General features: G+C 41.5%; 1 protein-coding gene across 1 annotated transcript; it reads left to right on the plus strand.

Annotated features, from left to right (window-relative positions):
* The first annotated feature begins 1,323 nt into the window (after positions 1 to 1,323).
* On the plus strand, positions 1,324 to 23,096 carry LOC120033360 (transmembrane protease serine 9-like). The gene is made up of 12 exons (XM_038979678.1): positions 1,324 to 1,643; positions 3,261 to 3,389; positions 13,314 to 13,334; positions 13,488 to 13,656; positions 13,975 to 14,250; positions 14,843 to 14,859; positions 15,178 to 15,314; positions 15,559 to 15,811; positions 15,946 to 16,123; positions 21,829 to 22,085; positions 22,391 to 22,488; positions 22,609 to 23,096. The coding sequence occupies exons 1-12, from the start codon at positions 1,640 to 1,642 to the stop codon at positions 22,927 to 22,929; spliced, it is 1,860 nt and encodes a 619-aa protein (XP_038835606.1). The 5' UTR covers positions 1,324 to 1,639; the 3' UTR covers positions 22,930 to 23,096.
* The last annotated feature ends 1,319 nt before the right edge of the window (positions 23,097 to 24,415 follow it).

Here is a 24,415-nt window from a genome sequence, read left to right on the forward strand (position 1 = left end):
ATAACTATTCTCATTACAGCTGATATTCGGGAGCTGATGCTGTTGGAGGATTTTAAAACCAACCTCCCTGATAGAATTGTAGTTCATTTAAATGAACAAAGTGGCGACATTGGCGGCAGAACAATTACGTCATCAGTGCCTCGTTCGGGTCGCTTTTCATCCAACGACCCCAAGCCTTTACACGATATCCATTAATGTTTTTACTGTCACCAAAAGGTCACGTGATTGCAGACTGCCCGGTTTTGAAAAATAAACCGATACAGTCCCTGTCACCATCCCCAAAATTAAAAAGCGTGGGTTTAGTCCAGTCTTTGGCTCGTCCGTTGGACCGAGTTATTGATTCAGCATTTGGGAAACCGGATCCTATATATGCTCTGTTTATCTCTGCCGGTTGTGTTTCCTAAACTGGAGAGAACAAGCGGATCAAAAGCCCATACAAATCTTACGAGACACCGGGGCGGCGCAGTCAGTAATCGTTACTGATGCTTTACCCTGGTCTCCTGAAACCTATTGTGACTCGCATGTCATATTACAGGGTATAGAGACAAAAAACGTATCTGTACTATTTCACTGGGTCCACTTAGTGTCAGACTTGGTATAAGGACGTTTCTGTGTTGGTGTAGAGTCTACACTGCCAGTAAAAGGAGTCACATTGCTACTAGGGAACGATATCGCTGGTGGTAATGTCACTCCTGTGTTAGAGGTAGTAGACAACCCAGAAATCAAAACTACAGATGATAAATTGGTTCAAGCATTTCCCCATGTTTTTCCTGCTTGTGTGTTAAGGAGGGCACATTCTCGCAAGCTAGGAGATGTGGTGGATTTGTCTAGTTCCATTTTTGAGAATGTTGAGGTGGAAGACAATGCACCGTGTATTCCTTCTGCAAGGCCAACCGTTTTTGTCAAGCGTTTAATGGCACAGACATACATATACAATACAACTACATGTCTCAATGCTAGTCACAGAACCAGGCAATGACTTCCCGCAGGCCTATAACAGCACAGGCATACATTTTCTGCTTACGTTCTGTTTTTACATGTCTAGTGATTAACTCAATGTTGATCCAGCTCTGTTTCATTCATCTGGCCTCAGTTTTTATTCTGATTTAACCCTGTGTTGATTCTGCTCACTACTTCTGGGTGTAACAGGGTTGGTTATGTTTCCACTTGCCTCTAAAGAAATGTGTATTTGATGTTCAAGCATTCTTATTGGTTAGTTCAACTCTGATGACAATAAGGGGTGTTGTGATTGGTCCCGCTTGCAGATCGGGGGAGATCGCGAACGTCAGGTCTTCCCAGTAGGAAAATGTGATGCAAGGGATTTTGCCATCGACAGCCATCAACACTGTTAAGCCCTGCACAACTAACGTGCTGTTTCCCATTTAACAACAGCAACAGAAATAAATGATGCTCAACTGGGACTACTGGCCGAAGTTATTTATTTTGAGAAAACACAACGCATGGAGAGTACATTATACATCTGTTACACTGGTGCCGTGACTCGTCTTCTTGTCTTCGCCGGACGTCACGTGGAGGGATCGGAGACCCGGCTTCAAGAAGTACTGTGGTTGCTGATGCACGCCAGAGGAATAGGTTTTGCATTCTGCGCAAGTGAAGTTCTCAGGAAGCTCCTGGTAGCATGAGTGAGTGGGGAATATAATATACTGTTTATTAGTTGTATGTGGTGATGTTATGATTATATGTGCATGCCATAGAACCGCTGTCAATCATAGCGCTCACCTCTATAGCATCCCCCAGTAACACACTAGTATAGAAGAGTTCATCGTTGTGGAGCACTCTCTGTGTATTTTGCATAATGACCTTTTCGTTCAACTTGACTTCATCACAAACACTTGAATATATTGACTCTAAATCTACAACACTATCGGATTTGGGCACCTCACAAGGCCCAGCACTTCCCCCCACCCCGTGCGGGCCGGCTAGTTTCTCCTGCCGCTGGGTTGTGTTGCTCTTTGATGGAGCGACGGGAGTTACCGATGAAGTGCGAGGACATTCCTGATGTGTGTGACCAGCTGCATAACAGAGGAAGCATAGGTGGTTAGAATTGCATACCTCATTTAGTTTCTTTGTAGTATGCAAGTGTAATTCAGCAGGGGAGAATGTAACAGGGTTGGTTATGTTTCCACTTGCCTCTAAAGAAATGTGTATTTGATGTTCAAGCATTCTTATTGGTTAGTTCAACTCTGATGACAATAAGGGGTGTTGTGATTGGCCCCGCTTGCAGATAGGGGGAGATCGCGAACGTCAGGTCTTCCCAGTAGGAAAATGTGATGCAAGGGATTTTGCCATCGACAGCCATCAACACTGTTAAGCCCTGCACAACTAACGTGCTGTTTCCCATTTAACAACAGCAACAGAAATAAATGATGCTCAACTGGGACTACTGGCCGAAGTTATTTATTTTGAGAAAACACAACGCATGGAGAGTACATTATACATCTGTTACATGGGGGAACAGTCTAGATACTGGAAAATCATCCATAGTCATGAATTTTCTCCTACACTAGTAGGCTACAGCTGTCAGTGTTGAGCAATTTGAAATCCATTAACTCAGTTAGATTTTCGTACTTGAACTCAAAACGAACACTTGTTATTACCAATTATCAATGTTACTCAAAAGATGACCACAATTTGCAGATAGCAAATAGGCTATCGTAAAGGTGTAAGAAATTATAGCTAGCTAAGTTACTTACTGCAGAGTAGGGCTAGCCATGATCTAACTAGTAACTTAGGCTGGTAGTTGATTTTAAGGTACAGTTATGATAATGGGGATTTGTAATTGAGATTGGACTAAAATGTGGGTAATTGGATGCTTAGATGTAACCATAGACTGTCTTTTATTTTTGCATAGGGTCAATTAAACATGAAAAGAAAGGGACTTATTTTTAGAGAAGCACAAATAGGGAGATCAGGCCTCCTGATTCAGATGCAAACAGACCCCGGCCCTTGAATCACCACCGGACCCCAGAGCAGCTCCCTAACTGAGGCTAGTCAGACTCAGTGTGGTCAGACTTCACAAGGACCCAGTCTACCACCACCAGGTCAGAGCATCTACCAGGCAGTCAGTCACATGCCCAGTTCAGAATTTAAGTTTAGCTTCAGCTTGTAACAGATGATTTTGTCAGATTAAGCCTCACTTTAAAATGTTGGTTGTTGATTCATGTGTGTTCTTGTTTTGATGGCTGTGTAATTTTTATTGTTATTATACACTAATGATTCTTGTTATTTTAATGTAATAGATGTATCAAGGGATGACACAGAGACATCTGGCTCTGAGCAAGACAGTGAGCCAGAGCTGCGAGGAGATGTCACCGAGCCCCTCCCAACTGCATCAAACACCAGATATGCTGTTCCAAAAGGACCCAATGGTAGGCTAGGTATATACTTTAAACTACACATTTTAGATAGCAGCTGTTCATATCTAATCTTGTGGATCCCTTAATTATACATTTCCATAGAGATATGAGACATTATTTCAGACATTTCAGTATTTCAGACATTTCAAGATCCAGAGAAGAGGGTCCTGTACAGCCGTGTTTGAAAACACGGTACTAGGAAAAGGGCTTTCAACAGCTCCTGGTATAAGGACAATTCATGGCTTGAAAATTCTGTAAATCAAGATTCGACTTGTTGTTTCGCCTGTAGGAATTTTTCTCTGCCCGATACACCTGAATCTGCCTTCACATCACAGTCAGGTTTTTGTACAATGCTATGTATGCTTGGAATCAGCATAAAAGGGCTATTGACAGCAACTCATCAATGTTAGATGTCATAAATGAGGACCGGAAAAAGAAAGTGGAGGAAAACTGTACTTACATTAAAACAACTGCAGATGTGCTCCTATTAACTGCCACTCAAAATATAGCGCAGAGAGGTCATCGAGAGTGTAATGACTCTCACAACAAGGGTAATTTTTTGACAAACTTAGAAGAAATAGCAAAGCATGACCCTCTCATGGAGAAAAGGATGAATGCATGTGGCAATGCTAAGTACACAAGCCACCAAATCCAGAACAAAGTTCTTGAGAGCTTAGCTGAGATGGTAAAGTGAAATAATAAGAGAAGTAAAAGAAAGTGAAGTTTTTAGTGTAATTGCAGATGAATCCAAAGATTTAAAGAAAAAATAACAAATGTCTTTAGTTGTGAGGTTCAATTACAACGGGGCCATCCACGAAAGCTTTTTACTATTTCAGTCAGCTGAAAGCTTAGATGCAGCAGGTCTCACAAAAATGATAATTGATTGCCTTGAAAAACATAGTCTGGACTACAGAAATAATCTTGTGGGGCAAGTGAGGGTTACTTTGGAGAACTATGGAAAGAGGTTGAAGAGATTGCAGAGCACTGCAAAATAAGTGTACAAACAGTGTGTAAAAGACAGCCTAAAACAAGCGTAAGATTTCATGACTCATTGATGATGAGCACTGTAGGACAGAAAAATAGTGACCAAAGTGATGGTGAGAGCTTCCAAAGAGCTATCTTTTATCAGGTGCTTGACAGTCTCACAGCTGAACTGCAGAGGCGTTTTTCAAAGAAGAATTGCGAGATAATGCAAGGGGTCCAGTCTCTCAACCCAAAGAGTACAACATTATTGAACGAGGAGCCTCTGTTTGCCTTTGCTCAGACCTTTGAGTCAGATTTAGAGGACCTCAAACATGAGGTTCATCAAACCACAAGCGGCTTCCTGATAGCAGAGAGAAAAGTGGAAGGGACAGACCGTCTAATCTACTTGACTTTGTTGTGTTTCTAGAACCTTATAAAGAGCTCTTCCATTAGCTATTATCGACTATGTAAGATTTCTGTTGTTACACCAGTCAGCAGTGCTTCTTGCGAGAGAAGCTTCTCAGCTTTAAAACTGATTAAAAACCCACTTTAGGACAACAATGGTTGATGACAGGTTGTCACCTCGGAATTCTCAGTGTTGAGTCAAGGAGGGCACGCTCCCTTAACATGGATGAGTTTGTGAAACATTTTGCCAGTTCTCACCAGCAACACAGAATTATGCTGTTTTAAATCTACCTAGGATAATTTGGCACTTAGGCGTTCCCTCTGGTCATGATTAACACCTGCACTGTGTACTAGCTAGTACACTGACATTCTACAATTATAAATCCAAAGGGTATCATGTCACACAGATTTACATAACATAATATGTATGAGCACACTGTAATATTGATGGGCCCCAAAATTATTTTTATTTTTCAAGTCCATTTCTGCTTAATACCTGGCATGTTAAATTGCAGTGTTTTTTTTTTGTAAATGTACTTTTTTGTAAATAATCTATGCAATTTATGTAACACACAAATGCTATCTTATCTCCTTGGTGCTTGAGCTTTATTTTCAGAAAATATTTGGGATGTTCACCACTTATATACCCAGGTTATATATTCATGAAAACAGAGTGACCCAAGTCTCTCCAAAATATATATATATATATGAGAGAGAGAGAGAGAGAGAGAGAGAGAGAGAGAGAGAGAGAGAGAGAGAGAGAGAGAGAGAGAGAGAGAGAGAGAGAGAGAGAGAGAGAGAGAGAAGAGAGAGAGAGAGAGAGAGAGAGAGAGAGAGAGAGAGAGAGAGAGAGAGAGAGAGAGAGAGAGAGAGAGAGAGAGAGAGAGAGAGAGAGAGAGAGAGAGAGAGAGAGAGAGAGAGAGAGAGAGAGAGAGAGAGAGAGAGAGAGAGAGAGAGAGAGAGAGAGAGAGAGAGAGAGAGAGAGAGAGAATGATGCTCCCTCCAGTTAGGATGAGGTTTTGATGTTGGTGTGTTGTGCCTTTTTTTTCTGCACTCATAGTGTTGTGTGTTCCTTCCAAACAACACAACTTTAGTTTCATCTGTCCACAGAATATTTTGCCAGTAGCGCTGTGGAACATCCATGTGCTCTTTTGCGAACTTAAGCAATGTTTTTTTTGGACAGCAGTGGCTTCTTCCATGGTGTCCTCCCATGAACACCATTTATGTTTTCGTGTTTTACGTATTGTAGACTCGTCAACAGAGATTTTAGCATCTTCCAGAGATTTCTGTAAGTCTTTAGCTGACACTCTAGGATTCTTCTTTTTAACCTCATTGAGCATTCTGCACTGTGCTCTTGCAGTCATCTTTGCAGGATGGCCACTCCTAGGGAGAGTAGCAACAGTGCTGAAATGTATCCTATCCATTTATAGACAATTTGTCTTACCGTGGACTGACTTTTAGAGTTACTTTTGTAACCCTTTCCAGCTTGATGCAAGGCAACAATTCTTAACCTTAGGTCTTCTGAGATCTCTTTTGTTCGAGGCATGGTTCACATCAGGCAATGCTTTCTGTGAATAGCGAACTCAAATTATGTGAGTTTTTTTATGGGGCAGGGCAGCTCTAACCAAATCTCCAATCTCGTCTCATTGATTCGACTCCAGGTTAGCTGACTCCTGACTCCAATTAGCTTTTGGAGAAGTCATTAGACTAGGGGTTCACTTACTTTTTCCAAAGTACACTGTGAATGTTTAAATGAGGTATTCAATATAGACAAGAAAAATACAATTTGTGTGTTATTAGTTTAAGCACACTGTGTTTGTCTATTGTTGTGACTTAGATGAAGATCAGATCAAATTTGATGACCAATTTATGCAGAAATCTAGGTAATTCCAAAGGGTTCACATACTTTTTCTTGCCACTGTATGTGGATTATTCCTCAGTTTATGCTTAAGATGAGCTTTCCCACAGAGTGAGGTTTCTTTGCCCAGGAGACTGTTTGACACTTATTATTATTATTACTAGTGAACTTTTCCTGACAGGCATTCGAAGTGAGTTCAGCTAGGCCTCCACGCTACAGTACACAATGACATTCTAAGAAGCCTGAGCATTAGAAGCTCGATGGAAACAGAGAAGTGACTGGAGCACATTCCATCCTTATTGATGACAAACAGGTACCATTGTGAAACTTTGTAAACACACAACTATGTGTTCTTTTATTTTTGACGATGTTGCTCCAATAGCTTACGCCAGAGCCTTCTGGCCTACACAGGTGTGTCCACTCTTCACAGTTGATCTTTGAATACCTAACTTGTTTGTTAACCACAATTGAGGAAATGGGACAAGTTGCAAACAAGAGAAACTGACATATGTAAAAAACATTTTGGACAAGTTGTTGTGGACAAAACTATATCCGTGCAGTTTTAAATGGACATTTGGGGGGTGCTGGAAAGGCTGTGAATCATTTCTGATGAAATGTTTGTTAACACACATTCCATTATGTCGATTGCATTAACTGTCTGTGGCCCAACTCAGTCCCTCATTTCCTTCAAATGCTAGGATGAGTTTGCACTTTCAGGCCCTAATTTGCTGTACTATTCTTATCCTGTGTGTTTGTGTTTGTTAGTGTCCCCTGGCGTGTCCGTATGGAGGATTATTAGAGGCATGGGTAGATAAACCGGTATGGCCAGTTCATCAAGGCTACGAAAGGTTAGCATTCCTTACATTGTCGCGGCTTTCGTGTGAATATACAGTACTGGATGGACTTGATTCATTTAACCAAGTGGTTTTGAACATTGATGAGAACATTACTCTGGAAGTTGGCCATTATGACTTGATAAATAAGAATAAACAAATATTCTAGCATAGGAACATGAAGGAGTTTGACTCCGGCATGAAGGCCACAGTACCATATGGGTTAAAAGATGAATTATGGTTAATAAATAATGTTTGGTGAAAGGCCCCCATATACTTTGTGTACCTTGGTTGTTGGTGGTGGTGGAACCACCTACTATCATTTAAAAGTGCTTCATGGTGATTCTTCAAATGATATTGCTAGCGACTTTATTTGCGTTTTTATATTACACTGAACAAAAATATAAAAGCAACATGTAAAGTGTTGTTCCCATGTTTCATGAGCTGAAATAAAGGACCCTGAAATTTTTCATATACACAAGTTTATTTCTCTCAAATTTTGTGCACAAATTTGTTTACATCACTGTTAGTGAGCATTTCTATTATGGCAAGATATTCCATCTACCAGACAGGTGTGACATATCATGAAGTTGATTAAACAGCATGATCATTACACAGGTGCACCTTGTGCTGGAGACACTAAAAGGCCACTTCAAAATGTGCAGTTTTGTCACACAACCCAAGTTTTGAGGGAGCTTGCAATTGACATGATGACAGCAGGAATGTCTACCAGAGCTCTTGCCAGAAAATGTAATGTTCACTTCGCTACCATAAGCCGCCTCCAACGTCTTTTTAGAGAATTTGGCAGTATGTCCAACCGGCCTCACAACCGCAGACCACATGTAACCACGTGTGGACCTCCACATCTGACTTCTTCACCTGCGGGATTGTCTGAGGGGGGGGGGGGGGGCACAAGCTACGGACAACAAACACACAATTTAATTTAATAAATTGCCATTTGAAAGCACAGAGATACCGTGACGAGATTCTGAGGCCCATTGTCGTAAGGATCTGTAAGCAATTCCAGGAAGCTGAAAATGTCTCAGTTCTTCCATGGGCTGCTTTACTCACCAAAATAGCATATTTTGCATGCTCTGGATCGACGTGTACGACAGCGTGTTCCCGCCAATATCCAGCAACTTCGCACAGCCATTGAAGAGGAGTGGGACAACATTCCACAGGCCACAATCAACAGCCTGATCAACACTATGCGAAGGAGATGTGTTGTGCGGCATGAGGCAAATGGCCGTCTCTCCAGATACTGACTGGTTTTCTGATCCACGACCCTACCTGTATTCCCAGTCATGTGAAATCCATAGATTAGGGCCTAATGAATGTATTTCAATTGACAGATTTTTACTGAATCTCAGTAAAATCTTTGAAATTGTTTAATGTTGCGTTTTTTAATATTTGTAGCAGATGAAATGAGTGGTTGGGCTGTAAATACTGGTGTGATAGAGGAATAGGGAAAAATTAAAGACACTTCTTCGATAAGGTCTCTGACAAAAACATTGATAGTAAATGTGCCGAGGTAAAATTGTGTGTTATTTTTTTTTCAACAATGTACATTTTGGGCCTAACTGCAACGCCAGAGAGGAAGCAGGCTGGAGTTGAAGTTCCGAAGTTGTTCACTGCAAATCTGTTAATCTCATTCACTTCATGATTTGTTAAGGGATTAAAAAGGGATGGGTGAGACCGTAACATATTCAGATTGATTGGATGTGTGACACAAGGATGAGGCCCATCTCAATTCATGTCCCTCACCATAATAAATCACTATTTCTAAATCAGTGAATGGCCTATTATTTCCAATGAGAATATTCTCTACGTCAATTGAATATCCAATTAATATCCCTGATAAACACGGCCCCAACCATGGTATTGTAACATGTACAGTAAACGTTGTATGCGTAGAATGGTGGATGTCTCAAACTTTATGATTTATATTTACCTGATTGAGATATATTCCTTTGTTATTAGTGTAACTTAGTTTTTGCCCCCCCCTCTTGCAGGAAGTTGGACCTTCAGGGAGGGAGTCCTAGCTAGACGCGGGAGCGGTATAGTCTTTTGACCTTACAGACATACAAACAGGTCATATTATGTATTTTTCACGTCACGCAATCTATGCTTTAAGTTGATTGGAGAATCATTTTTTTTGTTAGATATAAGAAGAATAAACATTTTTGTTGCACCATATCCCTGGATCTCATTGAATGTTTTGGCTATTTGGAAACCTTGAATGTGGACTGTATGCGTACGAAACAACCCCGCTTTCAGGCTAGGGCAGTGGCTATGGTCAAGAGGAAAGGAAGCCACTACACTGTAGGTGTTCCTTTTGTCCAGGTGTGAAAGGGCAGTGTGGAGTGCAATAAAGATCGCATCATCTGTGGATCTGTTGGGGCGGTATGCAAATTGGATTAGGGTTTCTGGTATAATTGTGTTGATGTGAGCCATGACTATCCTTCCAAAGCACTTCAGGGCTACAGACGTGAGTGCTACGGGTCGGTAGTCATTTAGGCAGGTTACCATAGTGTTCTTGGGCACAGGGACTATGGTGGTCTGCTTGAAACATGTTGGTATTACAGACTCAGACAGGGACAGGTTGAAAATGTCAGGGAAGACACTTGCCAGTTGGTAAGCGCATGCTCGGAGTACACGTCTTGGTAATTTGTCTGGCCCTGCGGCCTTGTGAATGTTGACCTGTTTAAAGATCTTACTCACATTGGCTGCGGAGAGCGTGATCACACAGTCGTCCGGAACATCTGATGCTCTCATGCATGTTTCAGTGTTAATTTAGCTCGTCTAGTAGGCTTGTGTCATTGGGCAACTCTCGGCTGTGCTTTCCTTTGTAGTCTGTAATAGTTTGCAAGCTCTGCCACATCCGACGAAAGTCGGAGCCGGTGTAGTACGATTCAACCTTAGTCCTGTATTGACGCTTTGCCTGTTTGATGGTTTGTCGGGATGGCATAGCAAGATTTCTGAAAACTTACGGGTTAGAGTCCCGCTCCTTGAAAGCTGCAGCTCTATCCTTTAGCTCAGTGTGGATGTTGCCTGTAATCCATGGCTTCTGGTTGGGATTTGTACGTACAGTCAATGTGGGGACGACGTCATCAATGCACTTATTGATGAAGACAGTGACTGATGTGGTGTACTCCTCAATTCCATCCGAAGAATCCCGGAACATATTCCAGTCTGTGCTTGCAAAACAGTCCTGTAATTTAGCATCTGCTTCATCTGACTACTTTTTTATTGACTGAGTCACTGATGCTTCCTGCTTTATTTTTTTTGCTTGTAAGCAGGAATCAGGAGGATAGAATTATGGTCAGATTTGAAAAATGGAGGGCGAGGGAGAGCTTTGTACACGTCTCTGTGCGTGGAGTAAAGGTGGGCTAGACTTTTTCCCCCTCTGGTTGCACATTTAACATGTTGGTAGAAATGAGGTAAAACGGATTTGTTCCCTGCATTAAAGTACCTGGCCACCTCTGCATGAGCGTTTTCCTGTTTGCTTATGGCTGTATACAGCTCATTGAAACCATCAAGCGATAGATTTAAAACGAATATATGTCTGTCATTGAACAGGTTACTGTACTGCATTCTTCTCGTCACACACACTAAACACACAACCCTTCGAACATAATGATGCAACAGGATATACACAGGATAAATTACAGATTAGCTTGATACATATTTCCACCGATATATAGATAAATAGACAGGAGAAATGATCACAGATTACAGCAATGGAAAACCAATAGCCTGCCCTTGTGACAACCAAGACATTCCTCAGTGGGTCGGTTTGACTTGAAAAGAGGGATGAGAGAGGGAGGAGAGAAAACAGGTGTATCAGGGTGTGGGTTTCAGTGTGAGAGAGGAAATTAGATAAAGGGGAGGAGTGAAGGCAGGGTGGAGTATAAAAGTATGAACACTAAACAGGACAGGCTTTAGTGGAGGGCATTGAAACGATGGAAGTCTACAAAGCACTCTGTTTGGTGACTCTACTAGTTGCCCTCTTTTCAAAAGGTAAGAGACGAGATTCCCGTTATTCCACTGCTTTCCTTCAATTGACTGGTGAATGGAGTCAAGGAGTTGGCCAGGTTATAGAATAATGTTGGTGGTGGGCCATATGGGCCGTATTGACTATTTATAGAATACAGGCATAGCCAATAAAGACAATCAAAGCCAATAGGATGTCATGTGCCTTGTAACACAGGGGAGAGACCTGTTAGACTCTTTTGGGCCTTGAGGGAGGTCCTGTGCCTAATTTTAAGGCAGAACGTTCACATTTGTCAAATATTTGTCTAAGACGTGAATGTATGTTGTGTGAGTGAGGTATAACGTGTGTCCTTAAAGACATTTCTTAGTCTAAAGTGGAGCCTCGTGGCAACATAACTTAATTACACTGCAAAAGGGTCAGTGTGTTTTAGGGTTTGTGGACCAGTTGAAGTTATACATCTGATTTCAAAGCAGTAAGGAAAGTGAAGGGGGTGTTAGCCCAAGTTGTGTCACAGCCGGCCGTCACCGGGAGCTCCCAAGGGTGGTGCACAATTAGCCCAGCATCGTCCGGGCTGCGGTTTCCTTGAACTGTGTTTGCCTCCGAAACATTGGTTCCCAATAGATATCACAACCACAAAGTAAAATTAGTCTATATTGTAAATATTCAGAAAAACAAAAATTTGCTTTTGCATTTGTCGTGACTGGCCAGCTGTGTTTCTCCTCAATTTCAGTTGGATGGAATAGAATATTTGATACGTTCCTTATGTAATGCAATGAACTTGTAGAAACAAATATCCGTTTGTAGATAAGTCTGATTTGTCTGTTTACCTCTTTATGTGTTGTAGACATTCATTAAAAAACATGACCTGATTTTAATTTAGTGGGTGGGGACTGAATGTGAAACCAGTCAAGCTGACAGTCACGCCCATAGAGCACCCAGAGGTAGGGTGCTCCTTTAGCTTCACTGGTCTGAGAAGACAGAGGAGGTGAAAGTGTCATTATGACAGACGTTTAGCAGTGGGCTTAATTTCTCCTGTCCAGTTCTTTTAGATTAGCTCAAATAAAGGAACGTAGGTGAGGCGAGGAAGCCTCTTTAGACCATTGATTTGTCACATACAGAGAAGATTCAAAACAATAGTGGAGGCAAGAGAAGGGTGATTGGGTGAACTATCCTTTTTAGACAAGTCTTACAATGCATTATAAAACATTACCAAGTATTCTTTCATGTGAAATCCCCATACAGTCCTACAGCAATGATGACTGTTTGTTGTGACCACGTTGCTTCCTTTGAATGATTGTGCATTTTGTCTTGTTCTTTGTTTTTCCTGATGAGCCGGTTTTTCTTTTGTTCTCCTCTAAAGATGCAGTATATATTTCCTCATCCTCTTTATCTTATTCATAAGGCTTTGGCCCACAAACTATATTTATCTAGTATTAGTTCATTAGTATTAGTATGAAATATAAACATATCTTAGTAATTCTGAGAGTAATCTATTCTCGTAGGTTGTTTTAATAGGTAACGTGCTAATTAGTGGTAAACACATTCTGGACAATGTTAAGTGGACAGTAGTATTAGGTAACATACACAGTGATGAAAGACGTTTTGACAGATGGCGTTTGGTTTAACAATCCACAGACTCATAACAAGAAAACAGCTGAGATAGTTTGTTCACAGGAAAAGTCTGTATGGACACTAAATACACACAGTACCTCCAGAAACCACAACAATCATTCACAGCCAGCCACCCAGACAGACAGACAGCTCCAAGACTGTATGTTTCTACTATGAAACCAATGGGGTGAAAAGAGTTATGAATTACATGTTTGCCCACAGTGTGCCAAAACCAAACTGTTCAACTGTTTTCTGCTTCTCCTGTTTTTCAGTGTCTCACTCTCAGTTGGATGGTAAGTCCCCTCCTTTTTCAATCAAATTTCAGTTATTTTCCTAATTGAATGACTTAACCATGCACCTATTCACTGACTAACTAGTGAGCTTTAATCTCTTCACTTCCTGTGTGTGCTCTATTTTGTAATCCCTCGTCCATCTGTCTTTGTTAGTGTGTGGAATCTCTCCTCTCAACACTAGGATCGTGGGGGGTCAGGATGCTCCTCCAGGGAGTTGGCCATGGCAGGCCAGTCTGCAGAGGTCTGGATCTGGCAGCAATTTTTGTGGGGGATCCCTTATCAACAAAGAGTGGGTGCTGACTGCTGCTCACTGCTTTCCCAGGTGAGGACCCATAAAAACATAGGGCTCAATTCAATCAAATCTGCATTGTAGTATTTCCACAAACTGTCACGTAGTAGATATAATAATAATAATAATAGATTTAGATTTTCATGTGATCACATAAAACCACACTGTTTTTTGGGACAGTAAAAATACTTTGTAAATAGACTTTCCTCCCGATCATGTTTTCAAAATGAGATGTCGGAAGTAAAGGGAAGCAGTTCGTAAATAATGATAATATTCAAATATTGCTGAGGTGGGTGCTACCGGCTCTGCTACCGGTGCTACAATTCTAACTTGAAACTCTCATTTTCTCAGCACCAGTACATCAAATTTGGTGGTCTACGTGGGTCGTCAGAGCCAGCAGGGCTCCAACCCTAATGAAGTGAGTCGTACGGTCACTCAGATCATCTGCCACCCCAACTACAGCAAGAGTACAAGTGACAACGACATGTGTCTGCTGAAGCTCTCCTCCCCCGTGACTTTTACCAACTACATCCGGCCAGTCTGCCTAGCTGCACCAGGCAGCTCCTTCTATGCTGGCACTACTAGCTGGGTCACAGGCTGGGGCACCACCAGCAGTGGAGGATGTGAGTCCACAGATATAGCTTGTTTTAAGTACTACTGATGATGGATCAGAATTCTGAGAGGTCTTGTGTATGTTGAGGAAGCCCTTTTTCTTATGGGGTTGAAAGTCTATCCTCAGTGTCCCTGGCCTCACCACAGACTAGAGCTGGGCGATATGGACAAAAATGTATACCGCAATAAATTACCTGAATTGATGCGATAACGATGAGTAGAACGATACGTTTATAACATTCATGTGCACCACAGTTTTTTTTTTGCCTTTAAAATACTACTACTAGCAATGGTGTAAAGTACTTAAGTAAAAATACTTTTAAAGCACTACTTAAGTCGTTTTTTTGGGTATCTGTACTTTACTTTACGATTTATATTTTTGACAGATTTTAGTTTTACTCCACTACATTCCTAAAGAAAGTAATGTACTTTCTAATTTACCCTGACACCCAAAAGTACTAGTTACATTTTGAATGATTAGCAGGACAGGAAAATGGTCTAATTCACACACTTAAAAAGAACATCCCTGGTCGTACCTACTGCATCTGATCTGGCTGAGTCACTAAACACAAACACTTTGTTTGTAAATTATGTCTGAGTGTTGAAGTGTGCCCCTGGCTCTCCGTGAATTAAAAAACATGAAAATCGTGCCAAGAAACAAGGAAATCGTGTAGGATTTTACTCGGTGACTCACTTTTACTTGAGTCATTTTCTACTAAGATATCTTTTACTTTTACTCAAGTATGAAAGTTGGGTACTTTTCCCACCACTGACTACTAGTATGATTGTTGTAGCTATCAATTGTCCCATTAACAATCACCCATATTAGCAAACTTATTTCAAACTTCACATTGTCTAGTATAAGCTACTTATCATAGTGAAGAATATCAGCAATGCCTGTGATAAGTGGTTGGTGTCTACATTTTTGTTTTATCATCCCAGCTGTACCACAGATCCTACAGGAGGTAGATGTGCCAGTAGTGGGAAACAGGCAGTGTAACTGTAATTATGGAGTTGGCATGATCACTGACAACATGATCTGTGCTGGTCTATCAGCAGGAGGAAAGGATTCCTGTCAGGTAAAATCTCTTGGGTATCCTTTTCCTTTTAGTTTATTACAGTGTCAGTCAATAACACATTGGACTTATTTTCCGGACACAGGTTATACCTAATCCTAGACTAAAAATAATTTCAAAAAGAGATTCCCCATTTGAAAATGCTTATTTGTCCGAGACTAGGCTTCATCTGGGAAACCAACCCATTATATTTCATAATTCTGTGAAAATTCAATCCTAGTGACACTGTACATCTGTCTATGCATAGGGGGACTCAGGAGGTCCGATTGTGAGCAAACAGGATACTCGCTGGATCCAGTCTGGCGTTGTGAGTTTTGGCAACGGCTGTGCTCTGGCAAATTTCCCAGGTGTGTACGCCAGAGTTTCCCAGTACCAGACCTGGATCAACAGCCAGATTACCAGTGACCAACCAGGCTTCATCACCTTCTCATCCAATGGGACTGACTCTGACCTCAGTGTCACCTGCACCACCCCCCCCCCCCCTACTACCACACCCGCACGTATGTACCTATAGTCTAACTTGTGCATATGGCTAAACCTTGATGTGAATCTCTCTACTTCTGTAATAAATCTGACTACTGGATTACTCCCTTTTATTTGTCTCTCAAACTTGTATCTGTCTCTCCCTCTGCAGCTGTGGTGTGTGGCAGCGCTAGCGCCTCTTTGAACTCCCGTATTGGTGGGGGAAGCTCGTTGGCGACAGCAGGCTTGTGGCCCTGGATAGCCAGCATACAGAAAAACGGAGCACACGTTTGCGGGGGCACGTTAGTGGCGGTGGACTCTGTCATGAGCGACGCTAGCTGCTTCTCCAGGTAAGTTAACTTTACCTGTATTTCAAAGGGGAGCGCAAGTAGTTACAGTAAGTTCCGGATTAAAATGTCAGTCCTGACATGATTCTAAGGAATCTAGTCATATAACCTACATTTAGAGTTTTGAAGGGGCCATTACATTAACATTTAGTGATGCTTTCCTTTTCAACCCTCATGCAAAAGGTTAAAAAAGGTTAATTAGTCCGACGTAGGACATTCGTACAATCCTTGTGCTAGTGAAAATCCTTTTATAGATAGCTGTTCAAAAACACCACCCATGTTTTATACAACCGGTGCTGCAGAGAGAATGGACCTGGTGTAATCATCATGTCAATCAATGTTTGGATGGGACTGCATGGGTCCAACTTAGCGATGGACCTCCATTTGCGTCACTCTCTGAGTATTTCTATGTACTTTTGTGCGGCTGAATTTTTGGAACGGTCTGTACACGACGCTCCGACGCTCTGTTTGCGCAGAGTGTGTTGAGCCTTTTACAGTAATATTTACTGTAGTGTACCAAAGGGGAGAGCCATCAGCCAACATCTCTCCCAAAATACTGTACAATTCTGGCTTTACCATCCTGATCAGCTGGACAGTTTTTAAAGTGTTGATACCTCCATAGATACATACAGTTGAAGTCGGAAGTTTACATACACCTTAGCCAAATACATTTAAACTCAGTTTTTTCACAATTCCTGACATTTAATCCTCGTAAATATCCCCTGTCTTAGGCCAGTTAGGATCACCACTTTATTTGAAGAATGTGAAATGTCAGAATAATAGTAGAGAGAATTATTTATTTCAGCTTTTATTTCTTTCATCACATTCCCAGTGGGTCAGAAGTTTACATACACTCAATTAGTATTTGGTAGCATTGCCTTTAAATTGTTTAGCTTGGGTCCAACGTTTCGGGTAGCCTTCCACAAGCTTCCCACAATAAGTTGGGTGAATTTTGGCCCATTCCTCTTGACAGAGCTGGTGTAACTGAGTCAGGTTTTGTAGGCCTCCTTGCTTGCACACGCTTTTTCAGTTCTTCCCACAAATTTTCTATAGGATTTATGTCAGGGCTTTGTGATGGCCACTCCAATACCTTGACTTTGTGGTCTTTGTGGTCCTTAAGCCTTTTTGCCACAACTCTGGAAGTATGCTTGGCTTCATTGTCCATTTGGAAGACTCATTTGCGACCAAGCTTTAACTTCCTGACTGATGTCTTGAGATGTTGATTCAATATATCCAGATAATTTTCCTACCTCATGATGCCATATATTTTGTGAAGTGCACCAGTCCCTCCTGCAGCAAAGCACCCCCACAACATGATGCTGCCACCCCCGTGCTTCACGGTTGGGATGGTGTTCTTCGGCTTGCAAGCCTCCCCCTTTTTCCTCCAAACATAACGATGGTCATTATGGCCAAACAGTTCTATTTTTGTCTTATCAGACCAGTGGACATTTCTCCCAAAAGTACGATCTTTGTCCCCATATGCAGTTGCAAACCGTAGTCTGGCTTTTTAGTGGTTTTTGAGCAGTGGCTTCTTCCTTGCTGAACGGCCTTTCAGGTTATGTCGATATAGGACTCGTTTTACTATGGTTACAGATACTTTTGTACCTGTTTCCTCCAGCATCTTCACAAGGTCCTTTGCTGTTGTTCTGGGATTGATTTGCACTTTTCACACCAAAGTACGTTCATCTCTAGGAGACAGAACGCTTCTCCTTCCTGAGCGGTATGATGGCTGTGTGGTCCCATGGTGTTTATACTTACGTACTATTGTTCGTACAGATGAACGTGGTACCTTCAGACATTTGGAAATTGCCAGACTTGTGGAGGTCTACAATTTTTTTTCTGAGGTCTTGGCTGATTTCTTTTGATTTTCCCATGATGTCAAGCAAAGAGACACTGGTATTGAAGGTAGGCCTTGAAATACATCCACAGGTAGACCTCCAATTGACTCAAATGATGTCAATTAGCCTATCAGAAGCTTCTAAAGCCATAACATAATTTTCTGGAATTTTCCAAGCTGTTCAAAGGCACAGACAACTTAGTGTATGTAAACTTCTGACCCACTGGAATTGTGATACAGTGAATTATAAGTGAAATAATCTGTCTGTAAACAATTGTTGGAAAAATGTATGTGTCATGCACAAAGTAGATGTCCCTAACCGACTTGCCAAAACTATAGTTTGTTAACAAGAAATTTGTGGAGTGGTTGAAAAACGAGTTTCTATGACTCCAACCTAAGTGTATGTAAACTTCCGACTTCAACTGTATATATTGAACAAAAATATAAACGCAACATGAAGCAATTTCAACAAATTTATAGTTACAGTTCATATAAGGAAATCAGTAAATTGAAATAAATTAACTAGACCTTCATCTATGGATTTCACGTTTGGGAAGGGGCGTAGTCATGGGTGGGCCTGGGAGGGCATCAGCCCACCCACTGGGGAGCCAGGCTCAGCCAATCAGAATGAGTTTTCCCCAACAAAAATGCTTTTTTTACAGACAAAAATACTCAGTTTCATCAGTTGTCGGGGTGGCTGCTCTCAGACAGGTGAAGAAGTTGGATGTGGAGGTCCTGGGCTGGCGTGGTTACACATGGTCTGCAGTTGTGAGGCCGGTTGGACGTACTGACAAATTCTCTAAAACGACACTGGTTCTAGAAATGAACCTTTTAAGGATCTCTACAGATCGGTGTCTCACCCATGGGAAGGTTGAGCTAACGTAGGCTAATGCAATTAGCATGAGGTTGTAAGTAAGAAGAACATTTCCCAGGACATAGATATATCTGATATTGGCAGAAAGCTTAAATTCTTGTTAATCTAACTGCACTTTCCAATTTACAGCAGCTATTACAGTGAAATAATTCATGCTATTGTTTGAGGAGAGTGCACAGTTATGAACTTGAAAAGTTAATAATAAACCAATTTGGCACATTTGGGCAGTCTTGATACAAAATGTTTAACAGAAATGAAATGGTTTATTGGATCAGTCTAAATCTTTGCCCATACACTGCTGTCATCTAGTGGCCAACATCTAAATTGCACCTGGGCTGGAATAATACATTTTCGCCTTTCTCTTGCATTTCAAAGGTGATGGTACAAAAAATACAAATTTGTTAAAGTTTTTTTCTTTGTATTATCTTCTACCAGATCTAATGTGTTTTATTCGCCTACATTGATTTCACATTTTCACAAACTTCAAAGTGTTTCCTTTCAAATGGTATCAAGATTATGCATATCCTTGCTTCCGTTCCTGAGCTAAAGGCAGTTAGATATGGGTATGTCATTTTAGACGGAAAAAAAGGGGCAGATCCTTAAGAGGTTTAACATTCAATTCTCTGGCTACAACTCTGGTGGGCATTCCTGCAGTTAGCATGCCAATTGCAAGCTCCCTCAAAACTTGAGACATCTGAGGCATTGTGTTTTTGACATAACTGCACGTTTTAGAGTGGGCTTTTATTGTGTCCAGCACATTGTGCACCTGTGTAATGATCATGCTGTTTAATCTTGATATCCCACACATGTCAGGTGGCTTGATTATCCTGGCAAAGGAGAAATGCTCACTAACAGGGATGTAAATAAAGTGCACAAAATTTGAGAAAAATAATCCTTTTGTGCATATGTAACATTTCTGGGATTTTTTTATTTCTGCTCATGAAACATGGGACCAACACTTTACATGATGCGTTTATATTTTTGTTCAGTATACATAACCCATACTTATCACATTCATAAGCAGTGCATATTAATTTAATAAATACACTACTGGTCAAAAGTTTTAGAACACCTACTCATTGAAGGGTTTTTCTTTATTTTTTGTATTTTTTACATTGTAGAATAATAGCGAAGACATCAAAACTATGAAATAACACATTTGTAATCATGTAGTAAGTGTTAAACAAATCAAAATATAATTGAGATTCTTCAAATAGCCACCCTTTGCCTTGACAGCTTTGCGCACTTTTGGCATTCTCTCAACCAGCTTCATCTGGAATACTTTTCCAACAGTCTTGAAGGAGTTGTGCTCACATAAGCTGAGCACTTGTTGGCTGCTTTTCGTTCACTCTGCGGTCCGACTCATCACAAACCATCTCAATTTGGTTGAGGTTGGGGGATTGTGGAGGCCAGGTCATCTGATGCGGCACTCCATCACTCTCCTTATTGGTCAAATAGCCTTTACACAGCCTGGAGGTTTTTTGGGTCATTGTCCTGTTGAAAAACAAATGATAGTCCCACTAAGCCCAAACCAGATAGTATGGCGTATCGCTGCAGAATACTGTGGTAGCTATGCTGGTTAAGCTTGAATTCTAAATAGATCACAGACAGTGTCACTAGCAAAGCACCCCCACACCATCACACCTCCTCCTCCATGCTTTACGGTGGGAAATACATATGCGTAGATCATCCGTTCACCCACACCGGGTCTCACAAAGACAAGGCGGTTGGAACCAAAAATCTACAATTTGGACTCCAGACTATATGACAAATTTCCACCGGTCTAATGTCCATTGCTCGTGTTTCTTGGCCCTCTTCTTATTGGTGTCCTTTAGTAGTGGTTTCTTTGCAGCAATTCGACCATGAAGGCCTGATTCACACAGTCTCCTCTAAACATCTCATTGAGATGTGTCTGTTACTTGAACTCTGTGAAGAATTTATTTGGGCTGCAATTTGAGGCTGGTAACTCTAATGAACGTATCCTCTGCAGCAGAGGTAACTCTGGGTCTTCCATTCCTGTGGCGGTCCTCATGAGAGCCAGTTTCACAGCGCTTAATGGTTTTTGTGACTGCACTTGAAAGTTCTTGAAATTTTCCGTATTATCTGACTTAAAGTAATGGACTCATCGTTTCTCTTTGAAAGAAATCACACAAATTAACTTTTAAGAAGGCACACCTGTTAATAGAAATGCATTCCACCTCATTAAGCTGGTTGAGAGAATGCCAAGAGTGTGCAAAGCTTTAATCAAGGCAAAGGGTGGCTATTTGAAGAATCTCAAATATAAAATATATTTTGATTTGTTTAACACTTTTTTTGGTTACTACATGATTCCATACGTGTTATTTCATAGTTTTCTACAATGTAGAAAATAGTACAAATAAGAAAAAATCTTGAATGAGTAGTTGCTCTAAAACTTTGACCTGTAGTGTATGTCAACAACTTCAAGTAAGAACATATCAACTTGCTACAATCATTAATTGCATTCAAAATGATGACAACATCCATACTAAAGAGAGATCCACTATGCAGAAATCGCGCCACCGTTTGCCTAATTTCAGTTTGTGACAAAACAAGCAGTCATTGTGTAGACAATCATTGTACCATCCAAACCACTGTGAAATATATTTTCCATAACCAAAAATATTGTATATTCTGCTGTTTAAAACATGTGTACGAAACTGAAAGTAAAAGACATAGAAACTTCAGAACGGGAAGCATAGAAATAGCATACATACAACAGATCTACCGCTTCTTAGACTTGCTTTCGACGGGAACGACAGATCTATAACTCACTTCTCTATGCGATTTTAAGGGTCGCCCAAATATTTTGATATTGTATGACGGGTTTCTACCTAGTTAGTAAAACATTCTTCATAACACATTCATAACCCCTACATATCACATGCATAAGCAGTAGATAAGCATTTCATAAGGGGGCAATCAGAATGAAGAGTTTTGTGTCCCTCGCTAAACACACAACTTATTCTATCTCTCCAGCCAACCCAACGCCTTTCAATGGACCGTGATCCTGGGTCGTCTGAAGCAAACCGGCTCCAACCCTAACGAGGTAACCCTGAATGTTATCAACATCACCATGAGCAACTTGACGGGCAACAACGTGGCCATCCTCCGACTGGCCAGCAAACCCAAGTTGTCTAACTACATCCAGCCTATCTGTGTGGACCAGGGAACCAGCAACTTCAACACAGGGACTAAGTGCTGGGTGGCTGGCTGGGGCACTGGCCAGGGTGGGGGTGAGTGGATGGACAACTGTCTTTGTGTGTTTGTTAGAAATGTGCCTGTTCAGTAACAAGCTCTATAGATCTGAAAGAATTGGAAAAGCAATGGAATTGCTGTAGGTCCACCTTTCCTTTGATAGGATAGGTGGGATTTTCAACATATTGCTTACACCCTATCCAGGCCTCTCAGATGTACACAAATGCCTAGGGTAGGGGCTGGCTAGGGATTGTTTCCGGAAAGATACGACCTTAGGAGTGTGTGTGTGTGTGTGTATATATTGGTATGACAAGTAATATACTCTCTCTCTTTGTGTCCTCAGCTGAGCAAGTCCTGCAGGAGTTCCAGACCTCTGTTGTGGAATGCGTGAATGTTTCATCTTTGGACAACATTTGCACCGGACCTGTGACACTATTGCAGGTATGGCACAGTTGATCTATAAATCTGTCGGTCTTACTATTTTGCTTGCAACATGTTGTTATAAGCACATAACAGTATGACCATATTAACCCATGTTTTTCTCTGCTTCTCTCCCCATAGAGTGATGTGGGTGGTCCTCTGATGTGTAAGCAGGGCAACTCATGGTTTCAGACTGCTGTGTTGACTGTCGATAGCAGCAACGCCACAAGCAGCAACACCACTAGCACTAGCAAAGCACGATGGAGCCAGAGTCCTCGCGCCTCCACCATCCAAGTCTTCACCAAAACCTCCCGCTTTAAGAACTTCCTAGCTACCAATTTGGGAACCCTCCTATCCCCCGCCTTAGCTGGTGGCAGCAGTGGAGCTTCCATGGCCCACTCCTCCTTCTCTCTCTTCCTCCTCTTCTCCATCTCCTTTGTCCTCCTGTTGGGCTGGGATTGACACTAAGCAACTCAATGCCAACCATTGACAAGCCCTTTCTGTAACTTCCAACTAACCAAAAGTCAGTGACTGGCAGAGTGTGTCAAAGCCAACGTTGAACTCAGGGAGCCTTCATCTCCGGTCACTTGAATTATGAATGTTTACAATTTCCCCTTTGTCAAAGTCAATCGATAAAATATATTTTTGCTGTCACAATTGTTTTTGTATCCATAGCATTTTCTGGACAATATTTGTTAATTCTAACAGCTCTGTTATTTAAGTTGCAAAATGCACGATTTTCTGTTCAAAGCTGTCTGGGCATGTGTAACAATGTTACATATTAATATCCAGATGAATATGATTGTAATAGCACACTTGACTTTCTCCAAAGATTATAGTAGTCTATTCTACAGTATCTGTGAGCCAAAATGGCAAGTAGCCAACATGCACTGAACTATTAGATAGTCATACTGCACTTTACTGGACATGTGCCATGGATTATTATATACTTAACAAATCACAATGTTATGATGATGGTTTTAACAAAACCGTTAACTAAATAGCTCTAATACTTAGTTCTAAATTAATTGAAGACTTCATAGCCTTCAGATTATCCCTTGAAAGGCACATTGAGTGTAATTAAGAGAATGTAGAAATAACTTACAGACGTTTGAGGAAACCAGGAAAGGCAAGAAATGTCTAATAGATTGGGGTAAATTTAGAAAGTGGGAGAGGGAAGCCAAAAGACAGTCAGACAAGAAAGTTAAAGGAATAATGGTGAAAGAAAGTAAGAAGAAGAAACAGTCGGAGGAAGATAAGAAAAGAAGGAGAAACAGGGATGATGATGATAATGACTTTACACCCCCCATTATACCCCTGTATCCACTGCACCAGCACCAACCCTGGGTGTCCGACAGCAGCTCGCTCAGCCATCTCCCACACCGCAGTTCTACCAGCAAACACCTCGGAGGTGGCCCATGAGCAGTGGAAATCCGTTCCATGCACCGGCCACATTGAGTCCCGTCTCTGGTGTTGATGGACTCTGGGAGCTTAGTCCACCATCAACGTCGACCCCTAACATGCAGCTAAGTCCCTCACCCACAACGGTCACGACCATAACAGGTAAAAAAGGTGACCCAAACACAACCTTTCTACAGGCACCTCTGGTAATGTCCACTAATCCATAACCACGACCTGTGGATGGTGAGGAGGGCCATGGCGAATGGTACCCTCTCTTCGGCATCCAGAAGACTTGAAGACAGGACGAAATGAAGGACATTGCTAAAGAACTTCCAGATCCTACAAAGGACGCTGGGGATTTTACCACACAGCTAATTAAGATGGCCCGGCTGTACAAGCCATCTGCAGCTGAGATTGTGCACATTTGCCGTATCAAGATGAGGCTGCGATGGGCGGACGTGGAGGGAGGCTTTGATGAAAACTACCAATGGGAAAGGGTGGAGCCTACCCAGCTAACTACACTGTGTGATCGCATAAAAGAACATTA

The sequence above is a fragment of the Salvelinus namaycush genome, chromosome 3 (assembly GCF_016432855.1).
Source record: "Salvelinus namaycush isolate Seneca chromosome 3, SaNama_1.0, whole genome shotgun sequence".
In the NCBI taxonomy this organism is placed as follows: domain Eukaryota; kingdom Metazoa; phylum Chordata; class Actinopteri; order Salmoniformes; family Salmonidae; genus Salvelinus; species Salvelinus namaycush.